Raw genomic sequence first — 22,482 nt, forward strand, 5'->3', positions numbered from 1 at the left:
CTTGGTATTGTCAGTCTTTCTAATTTTAGCCATTCTAGTAGGTTTCTAGTAGTATGTCATTGTGGTTTTCATTTGCCTTTCCCTGATAACTACTGATGTTGAATATCTTTTTATGTGCTTATTGGCAATTCATATATCATCTTTGGTGAAGCATCTGATCAAATCTTTTGCCCCTTATTTTAATTGAGTAGTCTTCTCATTACTGAGTTGTAAGAGTTCTTTATATATTCTGGATATAAGCGTTTTGTCAGATGTATGTTTTGTAAATATTTTCTCCCAGTCTGTGGCTTGCCTTTTATTTTCTTAAGTGCTTAATGACCATTTTAAACTGCCTCTTAAGATCTCACTATAATAAATGTGACCAGCACAATGCATGTCCTGAAGGGGCCAATATAAAATCCTGCTGTCTCTCTACTACAAAAGCGGTGTTAAAAAATAATACTGTATTCCCAAAAAACAGTACTTATGAGCAAAACAACAAGATGTCTAGACTTTTTAAAAATCTTGAAGAAAATATAGTAGGAGGATAAATAAAATAAGATTGACAAAATATTATAATTGTTAAATCTGGGCTGATGGGTATATGGCAGATTACACTGTTCTCTCTACTTGTATGTATATTTGAAAATTTCAATAATAAAAAGTTTAAAAAGTAGTACTATATTTGCTTTAATCATCATGGCAGGCTTATAAATTCAGTAAGAAATCTGAAGCTGCTCAAGTTTCATGCTTCGAAAGACTGTGTGATTCAGCATTTCTGAAATAAAGGAGGAAAATGATACTTTTGAAAAGGAGCTTTTAAGGCCACCGGCATTCTGGGCAGCCACAGGCCTTGTAAGCCACAGAGCCACCTTAGCACACATAACAAGATTATTACATACCTGCAAGAGGGACATTTTAGAAATCCTGGTTTTAGGATTCAACAAAAACAAATACTGATCTCAAAGACTACTTTCGGATCACCAACCAGATCTTATTTCTAGGCAGGGGCAGTACAATCCTCCTCTTGAAGATGGTTAACAGTGAGTAGAGAAGATGCCCCCAACATGGCTTACAAAAGAAAAAAATAAATCCCTCTGAGAGTGAACTGATGTGTGTGAGGCAACCTCAGTCACTATACAGAGGAAAGGGCTTCCTTAGGTCAGATCAACCTTCCTTCTCTCTCAGGAGATCTTAACTATGCTTTCCATTTAGTCTACGAACACACAGTTCTAAAGCCCATGCTGCCAAAATAGGAAGCCTGGGCTCCTAAGATCAGCCACGGTTGATGTCACATTGAGAACAACCATTGTAGAGTTGGAAGGACCTTTCCCTATCATCTCACACAGTGGGTCTCAAACTTGGATGGGCAAGAAACAGGACGCCCCAGAGACCCTGATTGGGTCAACAACTGTTTTTCCCCCGAACTCTATAGGAATTTCCAAATCTACAACAAGGTTTCATAACCACTGGGTCAATTTAAGCGCCTCTTGATAGAGAGGATAAGGAGGACTAACTGAGGCAGCTTGCCCAGAGGTACATGGCAGATGAGTGGCAGAACCAGGCCTGGACACCAAGTCTGGGCTTCGTGAGTCTAGGTATTCCACTGGACAAGGCTTAACCCTGAAGGGGAGGGGAGCTGTCTACTAACTGTTCCCAGGCACGGGCCTCAATGCTGCTACAAGTGACCAGTGAAGAAAATAATGATCCAGGTGTATAAAAAAATCGATTTTAAATATTTTTAAAGAAGTGGAGGGTGAATGAAAACACATCCACAGTAATGGCTGAAGAATGTGCTGTGATGAACACGATGACTCCCCCGAGGTGAAAGGAGGCCTGGGCTTTGTCACCTCCGACTGAGTTCTGGGCTGACTGCTTCACACTGACCTCTGTTGACTGGCAGCCTGGCTAGGGCAGATGTCCCCTTGGAGAAAATCTTGCAGCCCTGTGGACCTACCAAGTCTTTTCAGACAAGGGCACTTATGATTCCTGAGATAGCACTGAAAGTCTGGACTTGTGTTTAGGTAGTGCTTTTTGGGGGAAAAAATCACTCAAATGGAGCTTTCAATGTAACCTAAGGCCAAAGAGAAAAGCTAACTCCCCAAATGGGTAAGTTAGATACATAAGCATCACCTAACACGTCATCACTTTCAAAGTGGATCTTGAATTTACTTTAATGAAGTATACACATGCTGTTTTATTACGTACACACATGTGCATTATTAGGCTCAAGAGCTAAGTCTGGAACTTATCCTGTACCGCTTTTGTGTCTTACTTCTGGGCTCTCCATCCCATATGTTTCACACAAGGTGGCTCCTGGCAGGTGGTTACATACATATGTGAGGTGACCTGCCAAAAAGCTCTGAAGAAAAATTTAGCTGAAAAGTAGACTTCCCACGAGGCTGCAGCGGGTGTCAGCAAGCAGGCCGTGGATGTATAATGGAAGAGGAGCTTCTGCTGGCCCCCAGGATGCCACAAATGTGAATGCCATCAAGTGAACTGAGGAGCCCCAAACAGAAAAATACCCCTCCAGAATGGTTTGCCTGTTCTCAGCAAAATACGCAAAATGTGGAAGGAGATGGTGGTGGGGGAAATCCATTAAGACCATGGACATCATGGTTTATTATGTGAATAATGTCATGTAGCTCTTAATAGACTAAACATTGAAGGACGTACAGTCTACAGTCATTCAAGCCTGCCTCCCCTAACCCATTGCCAAAAAATAAAAAATTAAAAAATCCAGAGATTTCCTACAAATTCTTTAGTCTGAAATTAATTCCAGAAGTATGGTATAGGGGAAAAATTCTACTGGACTGAGCAAAGTATTTATGTTCTAGGGTTAGCTCTACCACTGACTGGCTGTGCAACTTTGACTAAATCTCTCAACTTCTCTGAGACATAGTTTTCCAACATATAAAACTAAGAGGCTGCAAGACGATTTCTGACAGGTTTAATACTGTATAGCTTCTTCTCTTTCTTTCTTGGTAAATAACATGGACACAAAATTCATATTAATTTTAATTTAGATGTAGAACTAAACCCATGGTAAAAGCCATAATCTCATCTTGTCTGTAAATAGTCAATCGGGATTCCATACATTTCACCAATACTTCCAGGGATCAAGTCATAGCCTTCTAGCTGCTTCTAGTAGTTTCCTTAAAATTAAAGACATGGGTACCTCCTCGGACTCCTTTAAATGGGTAGAAAAACGCCACAAGCAGATTCATCAGGACAGCCAGGTTAAATGAAATGCTGCTCCAGACAGACATATTGCGGGCACACCAATAGAGAACGGGCTGGGCTGTGAAAACAAAGACGAAGCCATGTGAGGTTCAAGACCACAAGTCAGACGCTGGGAATTCCGCACGGCCCTTCCTCCCGCTCTGCCTCTACAAGTCCACTTTTGTTCCCTGTTTTACCACAACAGTAAAAACGATCATTTGTTTTGAAGTTGACTCATGGACTCATAACGACATCACATTGGTTTATTTCTGTTTGGAGTACTTACTGGAACAGAAGATGTATTTGGGGACAAGGAAGAAAAGAAAACGAGAAAAGCTGGAGCATCTAAAATCCCTGCATGCCCTAGTCACCACCACCAGTTATGGAATCTGAGGGTTAGCCAGAGTTCACGCGCTGAGTCCTTAGTTCCCCCCAGGCTCCGGGACCAGATGAGATGCCCAGAAAGACCCAAGAATTCAATTAGCCTTTTAGAAGCGTGGGCACTGGTGGAGGGGGGGACATATAGCATTCAGAGTTGGCCCAGCCGGGCCCCAGAGTAGAACTGCTACCATTTCCACACTCCTCCTTTGCTCAAAATTCTCTACTAACTCGCTGGTGCCTAAAAACAAGACAATGATCCCTTTCCTGACACTAAGTCACTTTCCATTTTCCTGAAGTCTGACGATCCCTCCGGGGCAAGGGAACTAGGAATGAGAGTTGATAACTCGATAATCAGCAGTAGAGTTCGCATTTCCAAAGGCTGCAGTGGAGAAAGGAGGTGATACCAAAGCTATCACTAAGGGGTGAGAGACACTTTTGATATTGCTGCCATCTTAATCCACTCTTACCTGTAGGTGATATCACACTGGTTAGGCATTCTCAGTGTTAGAACAATAAGCCTGCGGCCACACTGTGTGCAGTGGTGCTTCCTTTTCCCCTGAACTCTTCTTCAGTGGTACCTTACACTTAGGATGATGCTCAAAAATAGATGTGGTAGAAATAATTTAAGACTTGACGCCAGGCAAAGTTTCCAAAAGACAGTCTCATTCAACATTATCCCCCTCCAAGGAAAAGTGTGGAGTAGGTGAGAATGGATCTCTATCGTGTATTTCTCTTTCCCAATGAAGTCATCACTTAACCTTAGGACAGGAGCCACCGACAAAAATCCAATGGGCCCTATAACAATGCCTATAGCAGCAGCCAAGCCTTTGGAAGCTTCTATTCAAACTAAAGTTATGGCACAATTAAATGGAGCCTGGGTAATTTAATAATTGCTCGTTCCATGTTTGCACTTGGTAACAGGCAATGTTTCCAGGCAAATTATAGAGTTTTAGAGCTACCACCATCATCTAGTTTAATCTCTCTCATTTTATAAATGAGAGAAACTGAGGCCTAGCAGAGGGTAGAAGCTATGGAGATCTCATCACCCAGGTCAGTGACAGGGATAAAGATAAGTGGCTAATGACACCACTCAATAGAGGAGGTGATCAGGATTCAGTCAACTTCCAGTTAACAACTGACTTTTAGGGGCCGGCCCCATGACCGAGTGGTTAAGTTTGCGCACTCCACTTTTGCAGGATTTCGCCGGTTCGAATCCTGGGCACGGACATGGCACCACTCATCAAGCCACGCTGAGGCGGCATCCCACATGCCACAACTAGAAGGACCCACAACTAAAATATACAACCATGTACTGGGGGGCTTTGGGAGAAAAAGGAAAAAATAAAATCTTTAAAAACAACAAAAACAACTGACTTTTTAAAAGTTAATTGCTGAAGCAAATTTAAGATGAGAAATATCTGTTCTGGAAACAATAGCTTATTGGTATCTCTGCTGGGACTGAAGCCCATTTCTGACCTGGATATGAAAACCCCAGATGAAGAGAGAAGAGATGGGTGGCAAGAATGGCAAAGGGTTGCTAATCGTTGAAGCTGAGTCATGGGTACATGGGCATTTATAACATCCTCTCCACATTACTGTATGTATGAGAAGCTCATAAGAAGTTAAAAGAACAAAGAAGAAATGGCAAAGATCAGTGATGGTCTATGTAAGCCAGAATCCTCCTCAGGCGGAGCTCTCAACACCAAATGTGAGAGCAGCCACGGTAGGATGCTTTTAATACCATTGTAATAAATGGTCTTCAGCTATGGGATACAGTTCACAAATAAATCTTATTTTTATAACGCTAACATTTATTTTGAATATGAACAAACATTCAGTCCTTCAAATTAACTGGGTGTCTATCTAGGTGCAAGAAGATACTTAGAGACCAACCTTGATGTGCAATGGCTTCTATTTCCTGCAGCACCTCAAACTATGTCCCTGTCTACCTTTCCCGACTCTCCTCCCACATCCATTCCCTATATACTCTCTCTTTGCATCCCAGTCTAGTGATGGTTCCCTGAACACACCCTGCACTCTCCAGCCTCTGTGCTCTCCCTCTGTGGCAATTTAAAAATATGTCCACAAATTCTTTGATAGTCTTCTCTTCAAGGGATGCAGCTTAATTTCCTTCCCTTGAGTGTGGGCTGGACTTAGTTACTTGCTTCTAAGAAGCAGAATACAGCAGAAGTGATGGGCACACCTCCTGAGACTAGGTCATAGTAGGCACTGCAGCTTCCTCCTTGCACAGACGCATGCGCTCTCTCTCCTTCTCTCTCTCATATCAGTCATTCGCTCTGAAGAAACCAACTGCCATGTTGTGAGGACACTCAAGCAGCCTACAGAGGGGTCTATGTGGAAAGGAGCAGAAGCCTCCCACTGACAGCCATGTGAGTGAGCAAAGAAGCAAATCCTCCAGTCAAGCCTTCAGATGATGACAGGCCTGGCTGACATCTTGACTGCAACCTAATGAAAGACCCTGAGTCAGAACCACCCAGCTAAGCCACTCCCAAATTCCTGACCCTGAAAAATGATGAGAAGATAAATATTTAGTGTTTTAAGCCACTAAATTTTGGGATAATTTCTTACCCACAATAGAATGCAAACTAACATTTGCCCTTCTGTGGTGGGCAAAATAATGGCCCCCAAAGATGTCCTAGTCCCTGGAACCTGTGAACGTTACCTTACACCACAAAAGGGACTTTGCAGATGTGACGAAGCGAAGGCTCTTGAGATGGGAGATTATCCTGGGTGATCCCGGTGTGCGAGACGTAATCCCAGGGTCTTTATAAGTAAAGAGGGAGGTCGGAGTGTCAGAGTCAGAGTGATGTAGCATGAGAAAGGCTCTCCTAGTCACTGCTGGCTTTGAAGATGGAGGAAGGGGGCAGGAGCCATGGAACACAAGAAGCCTCTAGAAGCTGAAAAAGGCTAGAGTCTCTAGAAGGCATGCAGCCCTGCCAATACCTTGATTTTAGCCCAGTGAGAACCCTTTGAGATTTCTGGCCTCCAGAACTAGAAGATGAGAAATTTATGTTGAAAGCCTCCAAGCTCGTGGTGATTTGTTACAGCAGCACCAGGAGAGTAATACACCCTCCCTTTCCCCAGTCTCTCAAGCTCGTGTTTATCCAAGTCTTACCCAGCCTTCTAGATGCTATTCAGATCCCATCTTTCCTCGGAAGCTGGTCCTTTCCCAAACTTCCACAGTGTGTCACTGCATGATTGCAGCCCTGCTCATAAGTGGCCACTTGAGTTACAGCCACCTGAAAATCTGCCTGTGCTGTGTGCCCCCATCAGATGGTAGGCTCTCACAGGAAGGAATCACAGCTTACACATTGCTGAATTCCCCACAGCACATTGTAGCACGTTTCTAGGGGCTGAAAGTTGGCTGGATCAATACACCTGCTACATTACAGCGAAAAGACAGAGTGCCATGATCCCAGAGAGGCGGGGCAATTTCAGTAACTACAACCCAGGGCATCTCTTGGTAACACTCTTTCCGAATTTTTTATTTGTTTGTTTTTTTAAAGGATCTAGGCCTTGCTTGATGACTTGGACTCCATGTATATTATAGCAAGAGGATCTCCCAGCTCAACTCTGATGCGTGTGATGACCACGAGGAGAAAGCCCAAGCAAGAAAGTGTTGGCATATGCAACTCTGCCATGATGTCTTCTTTCACTGTCTTCTAGTTTTCTTGGCCTGGAGTTTTCACTTCACTGGGGCCAGGATCTTCAGGAGAAGACGTCAGAGAGGCAGAGTCAAGAGAGGATGTGAATGCACAGAAGGGTGTTTGTGTGTGTGTGTGTATGTGCATGCGTGTGTATGTGCATGTGTGTATATGTGTGTATGTGTGTGTTGTATGAGCAAGGCAGGGAAGAGGGTCTCAAGAGAGCATAGAAACTGAGTATTTTAATACTTGCAGAAGGACATACTAAGCAACGTCAGTGTCAGACACACCTCACTGAGAATCTGAGTCCTAGCTTTGATTGACCAAAGCACAGGTGATTCTCATGACAGTTTCAGGAAAAGGTAAAGAAGTGCCATGAGTAAGCCATAAAAATCTTTTCTGCAGATTTATTAGAAGAAAAATAAGCTACTTAGAGGGGAAAATGTATTTCATTTTAATTATACTTCTGAGTACATTTCTCCCCTCCCTAAAAATGCAAATCATGTTTAATTCAGTTATTATTCTCAATTTTTCTCTTACCAGCAGATTGCTTTGAAGCCAATTAAAATTTTTCAGTTGACAACTATAGCTGTGTTTAAGCTTCACTGAAACAAAAACTGTTTTTGAAATAAAGAGACTGAATACGAGAAGGCATTAGTCACAATGCAATATAAATCTTGGAATGATGAAATGGTCATCCTGCAACATCAGTCAGGTAGTCTTAATTCCTCACGTTATAGGTGAGGATCTGGGAGCAGTTAAGTCATCTGCCCAGGGCCACAGAGCAGTGGGTGGCAGAAGTAGAATGAAACTCAGATCCCCCACCACTTGAGGCCGAGGCATTCCTGCTAGGCTAGGCTGAAGACAACATCTCAGAAAGAGGGATGATGTGATATCTGACCTCACCACAGGAAGCAAAAACCTTTCTGTCAGCTCATAAGCCTCTTGGAGAGCCTACGATGTGTGTGTGTGCACACGCATGTGTATGTATGTGTACATATATATATGTATGTATATTTGATAAGACAATTCAGAGAGAATGACTATATCTGACCAGTCTTAGTAGAGCCATATGTTGACAAGAATGAAACCACAGTTTTACTGGCTAGTAGTATGGAGGTTTAGATGTATGAATTCAGGTTTATCTTCTAACGCTGGAATCATGGACTACTCCAGTGAAGGACAAAAGCAACAAATAAGAGGAAGTTCTCTTCTATTTACATAATAGCTGAAAATACAAGAGTACCAAATGGATGGGGTCTATGTCTATCTTTTTTTTGGAATCTTTTTGTCTCTGATTGCCTGAGCGTGGTGCTGTGTAGACATTCAATACTGCTCATAATGCTCAAGCTGGAGGAGCTTAGATGACGCTATAGTAGGCTACAAGGACACACTGATATTGAGTAGAATTGTACCGTAAGTCTTCTGAGATCCATACCAAGGAGGACATGCATGCTGTTCTGCTCAAGTCCTCCTGGCCCCTCTGTCAGACACCAAGCCTGGGGCTGGGTGAGGAATGGGCTTGGCCCAGCAAAACATTTTATAAAGTTTTAAAGTGCTGGACGATGAGGTGCCCCTTAGAGATGAGTGAGAATGGAGTGGGGGTGGGGTGAGGTGAGAACAGGGCTTTCTGGCCAAACTGTTCGCACAATAGCCAAATCTAGCGGGGCAGAGAGGGAGGGAAAACAGTGGTGAAGGAGAAGTAGCATGCAGTAAAGGATGCTGCTCTGTTCCACTGCAGACTAGGGGGTGGGCCGAAAGAGGACAAAAGCTCCCAGAAACTGACCTCCAACACAGCTTCCCCTCCTGCAGCCCCACCCCGCAGAGCAAGCCCAAAAGATCACAACTGCAGCTGGAATCCTGGGTTTCAAATAAAAAACCTGCCTCCTGACTAGCAGAAATAGAGCGCGATCCTTTCTAAGCTGGTCACAACAGTTGGTGCCGAGCATACGGTCGGTACTGAAGGATCACATTAAAACCCTAATGAAAACCAGGAGCTGAGAAGCCCTCTGGGGCAGCCCTATAAAAGTGTTTTAGAGGAGTAATTTCAACCCAACTGGCTGGGCTTTGCAACGGGACTTGCTGGTGAGCAATGATGCATCTTATGTGGCAAATGAGTCCACTGCCTATAAAATGATACTAGAGTCTAAAATGCGAGCTGCCCTATAAAAGGGGAAAGACTAGCGTCTTCGGAGCAGGTGTGCTAGTAAATGAGCAGTCAAGCTGGCTGAATTTCCTGCTCCAGTGCACCATCCTGTGAGCTCAAGGCCTGGCCTTTTCTCTCTTCCTTTTATTTTCTACATCAAGATACCAAAAAAGCCATTCTAACAGTCTTCATGGAGTTTTCCAACCAAATCGAGTCAAATCCTGCATGAAGGAAGCCGCTTCAGGGGAGGTGCCTCCCTGAGGCTGGAGCCCCTTTATCAGCTACAAAGGTGTCTAGGACTTCCTGATGTTCAGAGAAGGAAGGTATGATAAATGACACCAGCTCTGCCCCTACTCAGAGACACGCGCACACCATCAAGCCCAGGTTTGTGAAACCCCAGAACTATACCTCTCTGCAGGGCTGGGGGGGCGTTGCTGACCCACCTCTCAGTTTCTTTTGCCAGTTCATTTCATTGAAGAGGTCTTCGGACCGCAGGAAGAAATCGTTGATCTTGCTGCCTTGCTCATCCCTCTCTGTAGTGTAGTAGATTCGTAGTTTTGACTCCTTGGTTAGGAATTCACATATGCTGGGCACGGGGAAGACAATCTGTTCCATCGTTCGGTCTAATCTGACAATCTAGTGTGAAAAAATAAATGAGCTTCAGCATCTTCAAAAACCTTTTACTAAGGATCTTTGCTATCAGCCACAGACTCAGTATTCAAGATCAAGCATAATACAGACTTTGTTCCTGAATCTTCTCTGATTTTATAACCCTAGAGTGGGCTGTGTCTCATAGATTTATATAAATAACAGTTTTGGCAAGTCTGTAGGAGCATTTTTCTAACCTCAGACCCATTAATTTTACTGTGACCAACTTTTATCTGGAACAATTTAAACTGTGTTTTGTGCACATATTCAGATGAGGCTCTAGGCTGGGGATGTCCAATAGAACTTTCTGTAACGATGGAATGGTTCTCTGTGTATCTACCCTGTCCAAAAGCATGGCCGCTAGTCACATGTGGCCATTGAGCACTAGCACAAGTGTCTGGCGCAACTGAGGAGCTGAATATTTAATTTTAATTTGAACTAGCCACGTGGCTAGCGGATACCATACCGGACAGCGCAGCGCTAGACCGTCATGTAAACCTCACCCAAGATCCTTTCCCTGATAGCAAAGTTGCAGTTTTTCCTAGCTAGGAACTTTAAAAAGAGATCTTGGTTTATCCAGTTGCAGTGACCTCCCACCTCTTGTCACAGCATCTAAAACATATACTGCATTAACCAGTTTGCTCATTTAACGCTGGTATAGCACTCACTGTTCTTTCAACTAGCTTTGTTGGGCCCCAAGGTGAACACTTCACAGGTTTTCACCAGGCCCTTCCTAGACTGGCTCAATCCCCAGAGAGGAAGTAGTTTAGTTGGGATTGTTCAGACTCTACGGCACTGTGCTAAGTCACAGTCCTGGGGGGTAGAGATTTCAACAAGGGTGCAGATGGCAGTACAATAGGGGCACAGCCCCTCTTAGTCTTCCTCCTCAGAGGCTGGAGAAGTCAGGTGAGACCCAGGGCCGACACTCCCCATAAGAAGATCTTGCTCTCCAAACACGTTTTTTCCCTGATGCGGCAAGAGAGGTGACTCAGGTCAAGTTTAGTGAGAAACTCAGAGGTGAGGCAGGTTCCCACAGCCCTGGTTCCATAAATTCTGGGAAATGCTGTCTTTGGACCAATGGTTCCCAAATCTAGCTGGAGATCAGTTTATGGGAAGCTTCATCATCATACTGATTCTGGTCCCTACAGCAATCTCATTTAACTGGAATTATGATGTAGGAGTTAGTGACTAGAACCTGCCCAAGAACCAGCTCCCCAGGTGATGCTGGTGTGTACACAAGCTCCAGGATCAACTCTGCAGTCTCACGCTGTCAAGAGCCTGCCTGTTTCACACAGTCAAGTGAGCTCTGGATCAGTCCCTCCCTACACTGAAGGAATATGACCTGAGAAGTGCAGCTGGGCTCGGGAGGGAATGGAGGAGCAGACAGGAGGCCTTCTGGCAAGTACTGAGTCGCAGACTCCAGTGTTACCCACCCTAACTCACCAGAGTGAAGGGACTAGGGTCTACGAGGAAGCCCCAGTGTTCTCTGGCTTTGCATAGATAACACCTGTGGGAAGCTGAAAGAGATGAGTGGCTGGCCAAGGGCAGGATTTGAGAGCTAGAGACACCATGCCTGGCTATTTCTCTCTATCATTTAAGATCTGTCCGCACCTCTTTTTCAGCAGACTTACAACTGGGAGTAAGGAGAACACATTTCAGTCCTTCTCCCACCTCTAATGTGCTGGGTGACCTTGTTCACACTCTTAACCTGATCAAGCTTCACTCTTCTCCCCACTCTACCAAGGGGATGATCATCAATGAGATGATCTCCAAGGTTCCATCCTCCTCTGACATTCTACACTACAGACACCTAAAGCTTGTCTTTTAAGGGCTCCAAAGGACAGAGCTGGCCCTTCCATCAAGCTTCTAGTCATTAACAGTAAATCAAGAGTATTTGCCCACATACACTGTCATGGTCGACTAATCAGTGAAATGATGCATTTTATTAGGACAGCCCAGAGACTTGAGACATCAGGTAATAATATATTCTTAAAAAGTCTCCATCCTGAAACATTTTATATCACCCAAAGGAGTCTGTTAGTCCTTCAAAATCTTTGTTCCAACACTGATACCGAATTTGTGCATTTCCTTATTAGCCAAACAAGACCCACCATCCCTTACTGCCTAGAACCTGGAGACAGATGCCTGTGTTCTCTTGGATGCTAAGAGACAATGTAGGTAACAATAAAATGCACCCATGTGCTCTGGGGCCAGCCAGCCCTGAAATAAAATTTCAGCTCTGCCACTGATAATTGGATGAGTGATACAACTTCTCTGAGTCTTATTTCAGAGTTCCCATCTGCAAAATGGAGATGATACCATTTAGTCCACAGAGGATTAGAAAGGTCTGCTGTTTGTCTTTTTTAATGCAGGTCTGATCGTATCACTCCTCTGTGTAAAACTCTCCAGTGGTTCCGCATTGCTCTTAGGTTAAAGTCCAGACTTGAAGCGGATGGCTGACATGATTCTGCGGGATCTGGGGCTCCCTGTCTTGCTTTTGTGGTCTTGCACTGCTCTCCCTCTTGCTCACTGAATTCTGGCTCCTCACCCTCACCTAGCATTTCCCACCTCAGGGCTTTGATTCGCTATTATTCCCCATGTCTCAAAAGCTCTTCCTTCTAGGCTCTGCCTATTTCATTCCTATTTTCCTTAAGGTCTGTGCTTAGAGATCCTTCTTCAGAAGAGGCCTCCTTGACCACCACAATCTACAGCAGGTCCCTCTGCTGGACTTTCTTATAATACCTTCTACTTGTCCTTATGGCCTTGTCAGAATTTGCAATGAATGAGCTCTCCTTGTGTGGGTGTGCTCAGTGTCTGCCTCCTCACTGGGCCTTAGGAAAGAATCAGGACTGTCTTGGCCATCAGTGGATAGTCAGCACTGAGTGCTGGACCTGGTATGTGGTAGATGCTCACTACAATTTTATTGCTTAGATGAAGGACTGCATGCCGGCCTAGCACAGGGCAGTGTACCCTGAAGGCCCTCAATGCAGGCCCATGCCCTGAGTTTACTCTGCTTTTACCTCTATCTGGGCTGTGTGCTTGGCATAAAACTCCAGAGCTTCATCTCCATCCACTTGGCCACCAGGTTTCAGCATGTTCTGAAGTTCTTTGTTATGCCGAGCCAACTGGAACACAAGCACAGAAAACAGGAGAATCAATATCTCTTTGCAACAGGAACACATGAGTTCCTTTCCAACTTTGGGTATAAAAGACACAGAATAACAGCGGCCAGCTTCAGGGCAGAGGTGGCAGGAGGCTTTCCGCCTTCCATCAAGGTGTGCTTTGCAGAGCAGCTATTTTGGGAGCTTGGCAGAACAGCATGGCAAACTCATGCCCACACGAGGTCCCACTTTTCCCCAATTTCTTTAGCCAGGCAGGAGGGAGACAGGACTTTCTGTACAGCCCCACGGAGCCTCCATTCGGAATGTCCCGAAACCCTCTCAGTGGCTAAATGCCAGAAATGGAGGAGATAGAAGGGCAGGAGACTGTTTCCTATCCTTCTGCCAGCATGCCGTGGCAGGGCACATGAACCTCCAGCCCAATGCCATCATTGTCTTCTATCTAATTCCTCAAAGAGGTGAAAGGGACAGGAAACACAAGCCTGCAGCAGAGTTACAGGCTCCCCACCCACATCAGCAAGCTCGGGGCACATCAACCTCCAGAAAGAGGAAGTATCTTCAAAAGCCCAGCCACTTGGGAAGAGACTTACAAAACAGGGCATTGTGGTGCCAGGGTAGGAAGTATTACCACATCCCCACAAGGCAAACAGAAAGAAGTCACAATGACAAGTTGGTTCCCAAAGATTTCCAAATACGATAGGCAAGGCAGCTGAGGTTTATTTCTTTAGATTGTTAAGACAGACTCATCAATATTTATGAAAAGCCTAAGATTCCTTTCAGCCATCTCCAGACAGTCATAAACTATCTAAGTGTCACCACTCCATGTGAATGCTTTTAAGAAACATGGGGATTTCCAAGGACATGACTCTACCCTAGTGGAAGAATGGAAGAGTCCTAGAACTCAGCACACTGGGTGAGGTTGCCAAGAGTACCCGTGAGCCACACTGTCATGAACACAAACAACCCTAGGTTATGACCTTACAGGAAAAGCAAGTGTGAGGGCACATCCAGCCTGGAATTCTGGCACTTTAGGTAAGCAATGTCTTGCAGGGCAGCCAGGGAGGGTCATACCTGATGAGCTAATATGTAGATGTTGTGCCCCACATTCCTGGGGGAGGCAGCTCCATCCTCCCCGTTTTCTCCATCCTCAAATTCCACTTCACCTTGCATGTAGGCTTTCTTGATCACTTCCACCTGCAAGAAGGGCCAAGCAAACAAAGCTCTGGTTTCAAGGAAGACCCACACAGAACCGGCATCTACAGCACACACCCTATCAGTCTCCCGTCCTGGGGCAGACACTGCTCATCAAGCTCAGCACTCTTTCCTATCAGGTGTGGACACAGCCTCAGAATCCTTTTCAATACTGTCACAGGCAGTCACTACCAAGCAACCTCCACTGACATGAGAAATGAAAACCATTTGCTCTACCTAGACCAAGAGACATTCTGTATCTGGTTCATGTCCTTCTCTACCTTGGAAGGAGACAATGGCTATAAACGTGCTTTGAAACAATAATATATGATACAGATGTTGACTAGAAGCCATGCTTTTCCTATCTGTACATTTGTTCCTGCCAACGTTCCCCATCCCCTGTCTTTGCCATTTCAGGAAAAATGAGAAATCCATTAGCCTTTAGAATAGCTGGTGAAACTATTTCCTCCAATTCCAAATTTTTCCTTGTCCCCCTGAGTCTAATCCACATGTAAATAATACCATTAACAAGAAATATCTACTGAGCGCTCACCATGTGCCAAGCATGGTGCTTAGTGTTTTAAAATTCTTTCAGAAAACTTAATGCTCAAAAACATTTTATGAGGCATCAAAGATTCCCATTTATTATGGATGAGGAAACAGACTCAGAGAGGGAAAGGGGCATTCCTAACGTCACAGAGCCAGTCAGCTGGGATTTGACCTCCAGTTAACCAGCCAGCTCTGCTACCCAGAGGACCCAGGCACGAGGCTCATCTCTTGCTTAGAGCATGTTTGGTACCCGTCTTACTCACTTACCTCAGCTCCCTAAGAGCAGGGGCTGGGTCTGTTCATTTCTCAGTGCCTCCTTGGTGCCCAGTACAACACCCTGGACAAAGTAGGGCTTGGCCAATATTTATCAAATGAACATATCATTCAAGATTTAATCATTCAAAGAATAAGAACAAAATGCCTTCAACCTCTGAGTTGTACTAAAAATTAATCATTTTCTTTGATGAATCAGATGTCATTTCGGCCTCCCGCACTGCCACAAGGCTATTACTCTGAATTATTTCTTATTATCCAAGACTAAGCATGCAGAGGGCCACACATTTCTGTAGTGACATCAGGTCAGGCCCAGGAAATAATTTTGGAGACAAGATCCTCACTCTCTGAGCTTGTTTTCCTGTCAGTTCCCTCTAATACCAAGTCGAACAGACAGCACATTGCATAGTATGTGGGGGCCAGAACACACACACACACATGCGTGTGTGCTCACACATGTATGCACACACGTGTTCTGGACATTAGTTTCTCTGCTATTTGGATTCTTAGGACCATGTTTCTTCCCGGAAGCCTCTAATTCTTGCTCATGAGCCAGGAATGATGCTCTCCAACCACAAGGGGGCCACCCAGGAACCAGTGGCACCCACAGCCATGGGTGCTGACATCTCCCCCACTCGACATGGCAGCACATTCTTGATTCATGAATATTGGAATGGGGTCTCTGAGAAATCATTCCATCCCAACTCGAGAGTGACAAGTTCTAGCCTCTCCACCCCCAGTTACATAAGCTGTTATGTAAACTCAGAGAGGACTTCCATCTCAGTCTGAGAACTCACTCCTGACCTCAGAGATCAAAGAGCTGGGCTCGCTGTTCACTTTATTTAAAGGAATACATAAAGGGACTTTAGCCTGGCCCCAAGTGCACATTAGGTCACCAGGCGGCAGAAAAGTTTTAGTGCCCTCATTTAGGTCTGTCAGTTACAGTTTATTTGCGTGGGAAAAAGTCCAAATAGAGAGTTCCGTCCTCAGCTCATGTCACTGTCTCTGATAGCTGCTTGTCTCACGGGTTGCAGCACTAACTCCCAATTGGAAGTCACAGCCATTTTTGAACATCACTCCTCAAAAATAAACAAGATTGTGTTTTCTTAAAAAAAAAAAACATAAAATGTCGGCATCCAAAAAACCCACATCTATTGCCCAGACTATTGGCACCAAGAAGAGCGATGAATTCTTTAGCTTTGGACAAGACACGGCAAAAAGAGCAGCCGTGAATGAGAGAGAAGAAAAGGAGCTGGAATTCACCAAGGGTTTATCGTGTGCCAGGCACTGTGTTAAGGGTCTGACATGAGTTGTTTTGTCTAATCATCCTCTAGACTAGTAATATTCTCATGTTTCTTTTAGGGATGAGGAAAATGCAGCTCAGAGAGTTCAAGTGCCTGCCCAAGGTGACACAGCGAAAAAAGCAGAGCTACAGACCTGAGTCTGCTGGGCCCCAGACCACTCCCTGCCCTGGCGCCCTGGCTCCCACGAGGGGAAACGGGCGGGGGAGGCCTCCACATTGGGTGTGCTGAGGAGAGAGGGCAGAATCCCACTTATTCAATGCAATACTTCGCTTCTCTACCCTGGGCAGAGGCCTGAATTAAACGTTCTCTTTCTACTTCTGATTTTTGGCATCTTTAGGAAAGCTCAGGGAAGCACACTCCTTGTTCTGTCACAAATACTGCTCTGACTCTACTTGGTGCTACGGCCAGGGGATGAGCCATCCAACTCACCAGTTCTTTTGGTCTCATGTTATAAAGTATCCTCTCCGCATTTTCGCTGTCGTGCCTGCTCTCCATGATGGCCAGGAGCAACTTCGAAGCATTGTTCTAATTGGAGAAACAAAGGGAGGGGGAAATGGAGAGGAGCTGCTTAGGGTGGCCAGACTGAATGCATGTGCCCTGTTGACGCAAGAGTTGCATCCTGGCTAAACGGACAGATATTTCACCCCATGGAGAGCCATGGGTCAAGAGCATCAAAAACCACCTTCACCAGACAGAGAATGTGCCACTTCAGACCCCAGAAACATGTCTGCAGAATCTGATTTGGGTGAAAGAGGCATATATTTGCTTGGGTATAGTTTCTCACTAACGTTACTTGGTACAAGTCCTGGCAGAAAGTGGAAACTTAAACATGAGCACTTGTGGGGACACTGACATCCTTATGATGACAATGGTCAGGAAGAAGATGCTATATAGACCCATGATGCCTTCAGGGTAGGTGTGGCTACAAACACTGTTATTCAGCCTTGCAGGCCAGAGAAGGCAGGCAATGAAAGTAATTCCTCCTGTTTTAAAGTATTTCTATCAGTTCTCATAACCCTTAACAAGAGTACAGCTGATACCAGTTAACAAAAGTGACCCACAAGAGCACTGTATGCATGCCAAACCATAATTCCCATCACATTCAAAGTTTTCCTGTGCCCACACCCTGCACTTCTTGGCTTGACCTGACTTTAGGTCCTAGGCCTATGATCATCTGTATGCTTCTCTGTGTATAGGACTCAGAAGTTGTTGTTGTTGTTTTGGGTGAGAGGGGACAGTATTTTTTTCCTCCCCAAGTATAGGTCACAGCAGTTCAATCAGGTTGCTATGCTATCAAATGGTGACTTTTCATACGGCAGAGATTTCTCTAATATTTGTTGAAAAAGTCACTGAAATGCTGACCAGGAGCACAAGAAATTCTCAGTTTATTTCAGGCTGTCATCATATACATTCTAATAAATGGTAACCAGGAACATGAGCTTGAATGACGTTCAAGTCAATTCTACAACAAAGTTTGTCAAAGGCATTAAAAATAGCAAAAATAATTAAAAATCCATTGAAACCATATACCCAAATCAACTGTTTGGACTCTCAGCTCTAAGTACTAAAGGAAAAATAAAAACAACTTCAATTCCTGTGGGCTTCTGTTTTAGTACCTTCCTGAATAGCCTTTCTTTCCTATGACTGTTTATGCAATAAATACAGATCAGCTTTTCAGCTAAACCCTGTAGTTCTAGGCTCTTCCATGACAATGATAAAGTGCTCACTGCTGTGTAGGGGTTTAAGATAGAGGACTCATCTCAACATGGGAACAGTTAAAAAGGAAATGTGTTCGGTGCAGCTCAGTGAGTTTTCGAAATACACTTTAGACACCAGGATGGGTTGCAAATTCAATTCTCAGAATTGAATCTTTGGATTCTTGGAGAATCTTTGGAACCCCTAAATAGGAGTGAGGATTGGTTTTTACGGTTTTTTTTACACTTAAGAAATCAACCTAAGGAGTGGTATATCAGCTTCTCAAATACCCAAGGGGCTGGTGTATAAACACAGCAGCTTATGTACACTTTGAAGTCACTACTTTCACTCCATAAAACTATTTTGGCATTATCAGGAGTCAAAATGTCAGTGGTGCTTCTACCTTAGTCATCTGTAGTCCACCATTTGCACACAATTCAAAGAAACTCATTAGGGCCTGTAGGCACATTATTGGTCAGTATAACTTTCCTCATGTTAAACCAATCTTTATAAACCACCCTTCTGCTAAATCAATGACAGAAAAAGGTGTTCCCTGATAAAGTAAAAGTAGAATTTTTTTGTTGTACATCTGCTTAGTTGTACTATTCTTCAACAGGCCCTTTTTCCTCAAAGGGGGGAACATCAGAGACCATAGAGGGAATGGAGTTTCCACTGTTTCTCTGCCTGCGACTTTTAGAGTTAAGGCTTTTCATTCTTGGATGCTGTTTGAATTCGTTTCTCAGCTTTGAGTGATGAGTTCTCATTCAACGTGACCTAGAGTTGAAAAGCTGGTATCCTGTCATGAGACCTCTATTGGGAAGGGAAAGACTGAAGTTCTGCGTTTTAGTCAGAACTTGCAACGTGAATCATTCATTTAGTTTAAAAGAACTGTCTTTAATATTTAGTTTCTCAATATTGACCATGTCACGTGTTGAGGCAAAACACAAAAGTGACTGTTTCCAAATGTTATCATCTTTTGCTTTCAATTCCTACTTGCCTTCAGTTCCAATACAAGGTCCATCCTCTTCTTTCCCAAGGGATTGATGTCATTGAGGATCAGGGCTGTGATGATGTCAATGCCATTCGATTCATGGGTGGCTATGCAATTCTGAGGAAAGACACACAGACATTTACACAAATGCTGGTCATAAATCAACGTCAAAGGCCAACAGGCTGAACTGCTATTTCAACACAATGCTTGCCACTCCCAGTAATGTCTCTAGGGGAGAGCTGCAAATTTTCCGTGAGAAAGTGGTAAAAATAAAAGACAGATGAAAATCTCTAGTTTCAGAATTAACAGTAAACAGCAGGAAAGTCCCCATGCACTGTAACTGATAAATTGGTCGTGTCTAATCCAAATAGTGCAGCGCAGTCGGCTTTTGTTCTTAAGGGAAAATATGGTGTGTGACTGATTCTGGGTTTTGAGCCCTGTTTTCCCCTCTAAAGGTGTGTTCCATTCTCTCTACATTACTGGGTTTTCGTATCGCATACTTCTGCTTAAGGCTTAAGCTTGGAAAGCAAGTTTCCTGTTTAATTCACACAATATCAAAATTAATCATCTTCCCCCAGGTAAGATCCCCATTTGCAGCTCAATCCATTCCAGTATGTTCCTTTTAACAGACCTCTGTGTTTGGCAGAAAAGCAAACACGAGGTTACAAGGAAATTCACTTACATGTCCGATAAAGCCTTTCCCCCCAAGCCTGTTGTAATTTTCTCATTCCTTTTCATTTTAACTCGGACGATACCATCTGTCTCATCAGGGAACCAAGAGAGGAAGTGGATCTAACAAAAGCTAGTGTCATATTTCATAGACAACTAGGACCTGGTTTTTAAAACACAGAGAGTTGTCCCTCTTGTAAGCCATTCTTCTCCTCTAAATGAAGGTCCTGGCTTTGCTCCCCAAGTAACACAGCATATCATAGCTTACCTGGCCAGTAGGTTTCGAACCGGCCACTTAAACCTACTCCCTCCCACCAGGACAGAGCTATAATTTAGAGTTAAAAATCATACTCATCCTAGCACCAATGCAAAAACTCACAAAATCTGCAAGATGCCATGGACAAGCGATGACTCTACACATGAAAAGAAACTATAGGGTTCCACTCCAAAAATATACTTCTTGAGAGGGCAAAGTTAAGACTAATGGGTCTTTCTCTTCTTTGAATGTCTATGGGGTTAAAACCTCAACCATCAATTTTCTCATACTACTTTCAAGCTGTGTCATGTGTAGCAAGGTTTTTCTCCCTAGCTAGGTTTAAACCTCCCTCCATTAAGTAGCCACTTTTTGAGTCTTTCCTAGCATTTAAAACAGAGCCCAGTCTTCTAGCCCTAACTGAACTCCAACTGTAATATCTATTCCTAGTCAAGTTAGAGTTGGACATTCAAATGAAACCAAGCCAAGCATGGAGACCAAGCATGCCTGAGATTAGGTAGAGTCCTGAGTGAAATTAAGCACCGTGGCTCCTTCTTGACTGTTGGAAGGTCTCCAGTTCTACTGACTCCATAGGCTGAAAGGCAGATGCTATGTGACTTCTGAACTAGTCCCTGTCAATTACATTTCCAAAATGGTAAACTTTTTTTCTATCCCCCAAATAAAAATGGAATACCTGGTTCTCATGGCAAGGTCCTTGACAGTATTCAGTCAGACTTTCCAGGGTTTGGTTGATAAGTGCTACGTTCTTCTCATTTATATAGAGTCCAAGAAGACCAAGGCCTCCAGTTGTGCTTCCACAAATACAGTCCAGAAACTGCAATGTCTCACATACCAAATTGTAATTGGTCTTGTTATTTTGGCAACGAAGGAAGTTCTGCAATTGGGCAGTCCCCAGGTTGGAGGAGCAAAGGCAGAGAGAAGAGGGAAAAGGTCATTCATCCTGCCATTTTGATAGCCTCTAACAGGTTGGTGCCCTGGATTGATTAGCAGTTATGCAGAGAGACGCAGCATTGGACAGAACAGAAGAGTCAGTATGGCCCCCCATGACAGCCAATCTGTGGACCTGGTCTATGGCAATGGCCACCAATACTGTGGCTTGCTCACCAAGGTGCTTTTATATGGGATGCAGCAGAGGAGGGTTGGTCTTTGACAACCCACTTCAGACTCCTATAGTCTTTTTGAGTTTCCATTTCTCTCTTTCTCACTCCAGCCCACGCCCCTCACCTCCTACCAGGTGTTAAGTTCAGAGGCATTTGAAATTTCCAAGGGCAATGGTTATGTTTGAAAGATGATGGTGTGGTGTGGATTCTGAATGCCTAGATCCTAGTACTCGGGATGGATCATCACAAAATAAGGTGTTACAGGCTGGCTTAAGTCCAGTGCCATGGCAGGAACCTGGATTATCTTGTTTGGCCATTTCCATTATTAAAGGAAGGAGCGAAAGTGAGTAAATGTGTGAGTGCTTGTGTGCACATGCCCAACTATGTACTCTCCAGGTAAACTCGTAATGTTAACAAGAGACATAAGAGTAGGTACCTCACCTCCTCAACAAAATAAAGAAAGTCACATTCAATCATTTCATACAGTAGAGTCTATTTTCATGAAGCGGAGATTTTTGTCAGAGACTCCAGTCATCTCTTCTTAAAAAGAAGCAAACATTCTTTTGCTCATAGTTATAAAAGTTACACGTTTACTGTAGAAAATTGGTACTACAAAAAGATATAATCAAAAGATAAAATGAATGTAACCCTTCGGCCTGGTAATTCCACTTCTATGAAATATTGACTTCTACTCACAAAGTATATATTGGATGCTCATGACAGCACTGTTTGTAACAGTGAAGAACTGGAAACAACCTAAATGCCCACCAACTGGAGAGTAATTAAATAAATTATAATATATCAATATCATTTAATATTGCAAATTAGAAACACTGAGATAGGTCCATAGTGCCAATATGGAAAGATCTCTAGGACATAATGTTAAGTTAAAAAACCAAAAAGGCAATAGAAGATTCATATGTATCCAACACTCCCATCCAAATACATAGAAAAAGGACTAGAAAAGATGCAATCCAAACCCACAACAGTTCTCTGGGTAGAAAGGTAGGAATGGGGAGAGAGAGATTTCTTTCTAACTAAATACTTATTTCATTTGAACCTTAATAGAAAGAATATATTCATGTATTCCATGTATAATTAAAACATATATAAGTACACAGATTAAAAGTTGGTAACCAACTTTAATGCCTGACTTATCAAACTAACCCCTGCCCCCACAACTTAACTTCAGTTCCTTATGCTCAAGCCTTCCTAACTAGTCTGAAAATTGAACAATCATTCAGGTCTGGGTGGGAGGTGGAGGAAGGACAGATAA

At 43.7% G+C, this 22,482-nt stretch overlaps 1 protein-coding gene across 10 annotated transcripts in view; it reads right to left on the reverse strand.

The window, feature by feature from the left end:
* Window positions 1-22,482, reverse strand: part of ITPR1 (inositol 1,4,5-trisphosphate receptor type 1) — a 318,979-nt gene that overhangs the window by 45,486 nt on the left and 251,011 nt on the right. For all 10 annotated transcript variants that reach the window (XM_023620051.2, XM_023620049.2, XM_070238558.1 and 7 more), the window contains 7 exons: window positions 20,780-20,980; window positions 19,170-19,280; window positions 16,907-17,002; window positions 14,232-14,354; window positions 13,062-13,166; window positions 9,837-10,029; window positions 3,158-3,280 (listed from right to left, as the gene is read on the reverse strand). In XM_023620051.2, coding sequence (XP_023475819.2) covers window positions 3,158-3,280; window positions 9,837-10,029; window positions 13,062-13,166; window positions 14,232-14,354; window positions 16,907-17,002; window positions 19,170-19,280; window positions 20,780-20,980 — 952 coding nt within the window. The remainder of the gene's footprint in view (window positions 1-3,157; window positions 3,281-9,836; window positions 10,030-13,061; window positions 13,167-14,231; window positions 14,355-16,906; window positions 17,003-19,169; window positions 19,281-20,779; window positions 20,981-22,482) is intronic.

This window comes from Equus caballus, chromosome 16 (assembly GCF_041296265.1).
Source record: "Equus caballus isolate H_3958 breed thoroughbred chromosome 16, TB-T2T, whole genome shotgun sequence".
Classification (NCBI taxonomy): Eukaryota; Metazoa; Chordata; class Mammalia; order Perissodactyla; family Equidae; genus Equus; species Equus caballus.